We start from the raw sequence: 8,603 nt of genomic DNA, 5'->3' as shown, positions 1-8,603 counted from the left end.
ATCCTAGAAGGAAACATGTGCAGTGAAATCTCAAACATTTCTTATAGCAATATTTTTTCTGATATATCTCCTTGGGCAAGGGAAACCAAAAAAAAAAGTAAACAAAAGGGACTACATCAAACTAAAATGTGTTTTCACAGCAAAGGAACCATTAACAAAATGAAAAGACAAGCCCTGGCTGGTGTAGTTCAGTGGATTGAGCACGGGCCTGTTTGATTGAGCAAAGGGTTGCCAGTTCAATTCCCAGTCAGGACATATGCCTGGGTTGCGGGTTGGGTCTCCAGTGGGTGACACGTGAGAGGCAACCACACATTGATGTTTCTCTCCCACTCTTTCTCCTTCCCTTTCCCTCTCTCTAAAAGTAAATAAATAAAATATTTTTTAAAGAATGAAAAGACAACCCACTGAATGAGAGAACACTTTTGCCAGTGATACATCTGACAAGGGGTTAATATCCAAAATTTATAAAGAGCTTATATAACTTAACATCCAAAAAACAAACAATTCAATTAAAAAATGGGCAAAGGACCTGAATAGACACTTCTTCAAAGAGGACATACAAAATGGCCAATAGACATATAAAAAGATGCTCAATGTCACTAATCATCAGAGAGATACAACTTAAAAACACCATGAAATATCACCTCATATCTGTCAGAATGGCTATCATCAATAAATTAACAAATAACAAGTGTTGGTGAGGTTGTGGGGAAAAGGGAACCCTTGTGCACTGTTGGTGGGAATGCTGATTGATGCTGACACTGTGGAAAGCAGTGTGGAGTTTCCTTAAAAAACCAAAAATGGAAACTGCCTCATGACCCAGTGATTTCACTCCTGGGAATTTATCCAAAGGAACCTGAAACACTCAGGTGTCAAAAGAATATAGGCAGCCCTAGGTTCATTAGCATTATTTACAATAGCCAAGATTTAGAAGCAGCCCAAGTGCCCATAGGAAATGAGTGGATAAAAAAGCTGTGGTACATTTACACCATGGAACTCTACTGGTCACAACAAGAAGAAAGTCTTACCCTTTGTGACAGCATGAGTGGACCTAGAGGGTGTTAATGCTACATGAAATAAGTCAGTCAGATAAAGCCAAATACCATATGATTTTATTTGTATGTGGAATCTAATAAATAAAACTAACAAACAGAATAGAAACAGACTCAGATACAAAGAACAGACTGACTGCTGTCAGAGAGGAGGGAGATTGGGGGACTTGGCTGGGTGAAATAGGTGAATGAAATAAGCAACACCCCCCAAAAACCCAAAACAAAAACAGACAACGCCTTACCAAACAACTCATAGACACAGACAACAATTGGTTGATAACCAGAGGGAAAGGTGGGGTGGGAGGAGTAGAAGAGGGTAAAGGAGGAAAAAACGTCAGGAGACTTGATTTGAGAATGGCGAACACACAGTACAATATAGAGATGATGTGTAGAATTGTATACCTGCAACCTATATAATTTTATTAACCAATGTCACTCCAATAAATTCAATGCAAATATTTTTAAAACAGAAGGAAAAATGATAAAGATCTTCAGGTTTCAAGTTTCTTCCCAGTGGTCTTTCCATGTGCAGTTCTAGGACTTTTACTATCAAGCTGGAAAATGCCGGAAATGACTGACCACCAGACTGATCGCAGCACTGAATCCAAGCTGGGTGCTGAGGTATCTGTTCCCCGGAGTTAAATGGGGGAATTTCAATTCAAAACGAGAGTTCAGTGTCGCCAGATGTTTCCACCAATTAAACAACAGTGATTTATCCAGCAACAATCATACTGAAGGTTGAGGTATCGTGAGCAAGTGAAAATGTTGGCCCTGCTTTCAGGAAGTGGAGTAAAATGAGGAGGTCCAGGAGCAAGAGGGCATCCCAGCACTGGGACAGGGGCCAGCTGCACACCTAGGGCCGATGGGTGAGGCCCATGGCCTGGAGCTGCCAGTCTTCCACGGCAGCTCAGAGCCTATCCACAGACCTGGTGACAGACAGAATCTCTTGATTGATACCTGGTTGAACATATATCAGCCACGATAATATGTGCTACATGAATATTTGGAGACATTTGTCGTTCAGAGGGTCTGTGCCTCCCTGATGGGCCCCAAACAATGGGAAATGATGGGAGGGATCAATTTGCAAGTGCAGAGATGCTGGCCACCCACCAAGTGCTTGTGTGTGCACGTGTGAACATGACTGTGTGTGCGTGCATGTGCACATGTGTGTGCAGGCTGAGCAGCTGAATCCAGCTGCAGGTAATCAGATATTGAACCAACAAAGCCTGTCATTGCCTGGGTACAGTACCACCACCTGCCAGCTCACCCAGGAAAGGGAATGGTGACTCATGCCCTGGTCAGTGCGCTAAGCTCTTGGCAGAGACTGGGCCACTCTGATAAAATGCAGAGCTCCGAGTAGAGAGACCAGGGACAGTGTTGCTTCCTTTGAAGGGGGAGTGAGAAGTGATGATTCTAGAACAGGCAGCTTCCAGCACGGCTAGTTGCCTGAGACCCTAATGAATGTGGCCCCCGAGAGGCCCTTGAACAGCCATACCCCGATCAATCAGCATGTACAACACTCTGGTGTCAGAACACACAGGCATCCCCTGTCCACTAATATTCACATTAACTCTACCTCAATTTTTTGTAAAACAATTTAAATATATTTATTGATTCTAGAAGAAGGGAGAGAGAGAAACATCATCTATTGGTTGCCTCTTGTACATGCTCTGACTTGGGATCGAACCCACAACCTAGGTAGGTTCGAACCCACAAACTTTTGGTGTACAAGACAACGCTTCAACCGAGGCACCTGGCCAGGGCTGTTCCTTTAATCCTGACATAATCCCCTCCAGCCTAACACCTCGCAGTGAGGTTTCCAAGATGTCCGTGAGCATCTGATCCCTGAGTGGGGTGGCCTGTGCACGGTGCCTGCTGTGTGCACCTCTGCAGCGTCCTGCTGGGCCCAGAAGGATGATTTTCCAGGAGTGAAATCACTAGGTCATGAGGCAGTTTCCATTTTTAGCTTTTTTGAGGAAACTCCACACTGCTTTCCACAGTGTCAGCAGCAATCAGCATTCCCACCAGAGTCACAGCAACAGGGCTGTGAATGGGAGGAGGCTGAGAAACGGCAGGACTCCAGTACCTTCTGGTACCTTCTAGTAATGCCAGCAAAGAACAGCTTCAGGAGGTTAGGGGGATCACTGCCCAACAAGGAATAAGGACAGGAAGATACTGGTTGAAAACAGACTGAAGGTAAACTTGGCAATTTGAGAAAATACTAATAAATATTACTGGGAAAAAATCATAATCACAAACAAAATATATTTATTAGAAATATTACAGTCATACATACACTTTTTTCATACACTTTCATGTTAATACTTAAATACAGCTCTGTTGGCACAGGGTATCCTGAGAATGCTTGGTACAGTCTGGTGTGCTTTGTGCAGAAACAAGGCTACAGATATATCAATGACATTCAACTAATGCACTTAAAATTAGTGAGCTACTCAGGATGTTACAGCCAGACTCTAACCTGGGTCAGAGAAGGGAAACACCAGGTGAACTTGGGTAACTAGATATTAAAAACACTTTTAAAAGGTTAGGTTTACATCCTTCACTGCATGTCCTTGGTAGTTCATCTCAACATGGCACTAAAGCTTTGGAATGGTAAGAACTGATGCTGGATTTGGCAAATGGGTTTGTTTTTACAGACCTGAATCCTCTAATTCCACAAGCCTACAAAAGCCTGCCCTGCCCTTGGTGGGGAAGTAGAAGGGGAAGAGAACACACAGACAGCTGCAGACAGACCTTATGGCCAGGTGACTAATTACTTTGGGAAGAGCATTTTGTGTAACACCTGTGCATCCACTTCGGATGGTTTCAACAAAGCACAGCAACAGAATGAAGGACGGAAACCAAAGGCTAGCATTGTTTGTGAAGTGAGAAGGGGCGAGGATGCAAGAAGTATGAACTTGCCCAGGGAGACTGGGGCTGAGGCAGTATCACACGTCATTGAAAGTTCAAGTTCATGAAACAACTTGCAATGCATGGACCCATCCATGACTTCTCTTTACATCTTTAAAAATTCCTCTCTTCTGGGTCTTGCACTTTGCATGTATTTTTTATATATAAGCAATACATTAAAAAGGAATCTGCAGAACCACTAAATAGTTATAAATGATTGAGCATTGGCTAAAGGAAATTGGGGAGAACCATGTAGCCTTGAAAATCTCAGGAGAAAAAAACTAGAAAGGACACAGCTTACACCCTGCTGACACTACCTCATTTTCTCAGCATGTCAATTTTCCACCTTCACTCTGTGCTGAGCTCTCTAATTTCAAACGGACCTAAAAACCCCACTCTGTGGCCCAGCCTGGCCTGGGACAGCTGCTCCCCAACTCCAAAGGCCTGACCTTGCACTCCAGCAGCCTCAGTCCCCTCTCAGGACCCAGCAGGGCCAAACCCACCCCACACCACATGTATTTCTCTTACAGGACACACGCTTCCTCTCCTTGCACGCCCACCAGCAAAGAAATGGCAGTAAAGGAACTCCCTTGAATTATAAAAATATATCACCACATGGTCTTCTTTATGTAGGAAATTTCTTTCCTTCTTTTTAACCCAAAGGGAGCAGTTACCAGCAGGGAGGGTTGGGGAGGCCCAGACCACTGACCCAGAGCTGGTGCTGAATCATTCACGGTAATCACTAAAAACAGGGTGCTGATCATGCCAAACACCCCTATGGGCATCCAAGACCTCAATGTCTCCCACGCACAAAATCTTGTAGTAATCCCCGATAAACACAGCCACCAACAGCCCCACCCCACTACTTGGCATGTTCCTTCTCCCCACTGTAATGGTGAATAATCCAGATGGGAAATATGAGTATATCAGTTACATCAACAAAAGACAGATGCAAGAAGTGGAACAAGTGGTAACTTTCATTTGAGTACATTCATCAGGGAGGAGTCAAGTGAATTTGTTCAGCCTTTGCCTCCAACTTCTTGAACACAAAGGGCCAGTTAGGAAATCTTCACCCTATACTGCTCAGTGCTCAAAGGGCCAGTTAGGAAATCTTCACCCTATACTGCTCAGTGCTCTCTGTGCTGTGCTGCCCTGGCCAGCCGTGCATGCCTCTCAGTGGATCTGGAAACTTGGACAATGCATAGGACACATCCCTGGTCCCATTCCAGACACCTGGATTCAACTGATAGGGCAGGCTAGGAGACCGTAATGCAAAGCCACAAGCAGGACAACCACAGGGCCTGAGATGGAGGATGGACACAACAGCAGATCCCCAGGACCAGCCCACAAAGGCGGCCTGGGGGGAAGGCCCAGGCTCAGGCAGTGGCTGGGCCTGCAGCCCCCAGGCCCCTTAAGGACCACCACCATGGAAGTGTTACTTTAAGCAAAGACAGCAGTACTGTTACTCTCAGGGACTTACTGTAATAATGACCCTTTGTCTGAGGGGCACTAACCCAGAATAATAGGCCCCTTCAAGTCACGGTGCGCACGTGACGACTTCACCCCAGACTCACTTATGTGAGCTGCACCTCACTGCTATTTAAGGTGCGTTTATTTCCCGACAAGAACAGGGAATCACTAGGTGGTTACTTGCAGAGTACTTCCGAGGTGAATGGGGCCACTAGGGGGATTCTGCTGTTGCTTAGAGTGATGGCAGGACAGTAGAGAAACTGCACTGTCCTTTATTCAATTACAAACAGAGCCATCTCTGCCCATCCCAAGGGCTTCCTTTTGCTATGTGAACACAAAAGGCCTGATGAAGTACTGAATACTATATAAGTCTAAAATGGAAATATTGTCTAAATTTGCTGTCTGCCCAGTATCCCAAGAAATATGTATCTTCAGCTTGTTTCCTTGCACAAATAGCCGAAGACCCCAGCAGACACAACCTCTGAACATGAGCAGTCTCTGTCCATTCCACACATGGGGTGAGTGTGTTTGGGTGTGCTCAGAGTGTGAGTAAACAGGAGGCCAGATGGAGTGGAGGAAGCCAAGAACTAGCACGTAAGGTATGCACGGGACCAGCTGAGTGTGGAAGTTCCATGCGCCCGAGTCCCAGCACAGCACACGGGCAAGCGCACGCTCTGTCTACTGGCCACCCCATAGGGACGGGGAGCCAACTACCCAGGGTCTCATTCTAATTCTCATGTTTCACCTTCCTTCCATAGAGTCAAGTGAGTGACAGAAATACCTGAAAATATAACTGAGTTCTGGGTGCTGAAGTTGTCACCTAGAACATCAGCACATTTTCCCAAAAGGCAGGTCTGTGTGTTCCATGGTGCTTAAAGGCACACGTCTGTCTTTTGTTGTTTTTCCTTTTTTGGATGGAGGTGATGGGTAAAAAGAGCACAGTTTTTATAAAGGCAAAAGCTGGGACTGTTAGTAAAAAGGTGGCCAATGTCCATTGCTGTCTGTTGTAAGTCTTGGTGCACCTTGTTGGGAAATCACTCAGTGTGACTAGAGATGTCCCCCTTGGAGAGCAAAGCTCCCCCAAGTTCCCTCTGAACGTGTCCAGATTCAAGGTGGGTGCACAGGGAACCCAGCTCTATTTCCCACTTGTATATAGGTACCCGCCGGACTGGACCTTCTTTTCAAAGGCAGAACAGGGCCTGTGGAGAGTGACCAGGTGCTTCCAGGACAAACTGCAGACGGCGGCAGCAGCTGCTGTTGGGTCCTCAGGTCTATGTCTCAAAGTACTTGTAAATCTGGGCTACGTACTGCATCACGCTCTGCCAGTCAGGCCGGTCAGTGTGCAGCATCTCGCTGAGCTCCTGCAGGAGAGACAAAGTGTCACAGAGGGGCCCTGGGCCCCGGGCAGGGCTGGTGCTGCCATGAAAACCTCCACCCGCAAGGTGTCAGGTGGAAGCAATACCAACACAGTGTAGAATGTGATTAGTTAAGAGAAAAGCATTTTCTTCCTATTTATTCAGGAGATACCATTCTTTTAAAAAAACATTAAACATGACCTCCTACCCTGCATCTTTTAACAACATGGTAGCATTAAAATAAAGTGTGAAAAGACAAAGTCACCCATAATTCCACTATTGTAAAGGATTTCCACTTCTCTGAGTCCCCTGTGATTCCCACTGTCTCCAATACCATGGACACCCTGTGAACTCTGTGCTTCTCACTGAGCATCTTCATACATAATCCCCACGCTGCGGCACTGTGTTGCTGGCTGTCCCTTCAGTGGATGCACTCTCCAAGGGAATGGCTGTTCCCTCACTGGTAGATGTGATGGGCAGTTTGTGTCCACCTCACATTACAGACTTTGCAATAAGTACCTTGGTGCATACTGTTTCCTTCTGTGGAACTAGTAGCCTTAAGATACGTTCCCAAGAATGCGACCACCTCAAGTTCTTGAACCAGTTTGAAACACAACCATCTTGAAACCATTCTGGTTTCACCAGAATTAGGTGTTACCACTCAGTGTTAACTTAGCAGGCAACAAGCAGGCATAAAGCAGAGGCCACAAAGTGCCAGGCAACAGAGTTAGTCAAGTTTCCTGAGATGTATGCTACTTAACGTATTGTATTTCATCATTCACTTACAATTACATTTGGATTCTTTTGTGGTCCCAAGAAAACAATAGGAAAGGACCCTAATGTAGAGCCAGAAACAGAAACACAGTGGAGGCATAAGGCTGAACTGACCAGCATATCTGCTCCTGGGCAGCAACAGAACTAGCTGTAGCCAGACATTTGTCCCCCATTTCAACACCATCGAAATACATTCTACTGAGGTCGGTCCCTGGTTATAGTAAAAAATGACACACATATCATTGGTTGTGTGAGAGGGGTGGAGAAGGACTAAGTGCAACATTCTGCACACATATATCTTGAAAAATTTAAAAAGAAAAAGCTTTCGCAGCATACAAAGATAAAAAGTCTCCAACCTCAAATATGGTAGTCAGGGCTGTGCACACAGATTAATGCATGGAAAGCTAAAATTCTTATTAACAGGAGCATTCTAGTTTTAAAAAAATATATTTTACTTATTATGCCACTACTTTTGTCCCATTCTCCCCTTCACTCCCCTCCACCCTGCACACCCCCACCCTCACCATTCTCCCCCCTTTAGTTTATGTCCATGTGTCACAAGTTCTTTAGATTCTGTATTTCCCATAGTATTCCTGCCTCCCCCCACCTATTTTCCAACTACCCTCTATGCTACTTATTCTCTGTACCTTCTCCCCCCTTCTCCTCCTCCCACTCCCCTGTTGCTAATCCTCCATGTGATCTCATTTCTATGGTTCCACTCCTGATCTAGCTGTCCTCTTGGTTTGCTTTTGTTTTAGGTGTGGTTGTTAATAACTGTGAGTTTGCTGTCCTTTTACTGTTCATATTTTTCATCTCCTTTTTCTTAGATAAGTTCCTTTAACATTTCATATAATAAGGGCTTGGTGATGATGAAATCCTTGAATTTGACCTTATCTGAGAAGCACTTTATCTGTCCTTCCATTCTGAATGAAAGGTTTGCTGGATAGAGCAATCTTGGATGGAGGTCTTTGGATTTCATGACTTGGAATACTTCTTTCCAGCCCCTTCTTGCCTGTAAGGTCTCTTTTGAGAAATCCGCTGA

The 8,603-nt window shown here is 45.1% G+C and overlaps 1 protein-coding gene across 1 annotated transcript in view; it reads right to left on the bottom strand.

Moving 5' to 3' along the window:
* Positions 1-5,050: 5,050 nt before the first annotated feature.
* Positions 5,051-8,603, bottom strand: part of SPECC1 (sperm antigen with calponin homology and coiled-coil domains 1) — a 168,956-nt gene continuing 165,403 nt past the window's right edge. Inside the window, exon 12 of the mRNA XM_037068800.1 lies at positions 5,051-6,793. Within this exon, the coding sequence (XP_036924695.1) occupies positions 6,704-6,793 (90 nt within the window). The 3' untranslated portion in view covers positions 5,051-6,703. The remainder of the gene's footprint in view (positions 6,794-8,603) is intronic.

This window comes from Sturnira hondurensis, unplaced genomic scaffold (assembly GCF_014824575.4).
Source record: "Sturnira hondurensis isolate 20B ecotype Veracruz unplaced genomic scaffold, ASM1482457v3 Scaffold0018097, whole genome shotgun sequence".
Classification (NCBI taxonomy): Eukaryota; Metazoa; Chordata; class Mammalia; order Chiroptera; family Phyllostomidae; genus Sturnira; species Sturnira hondurensis.
This window is presented reverse-complemented; position numbering and strand designations above follow the sequence as displayed.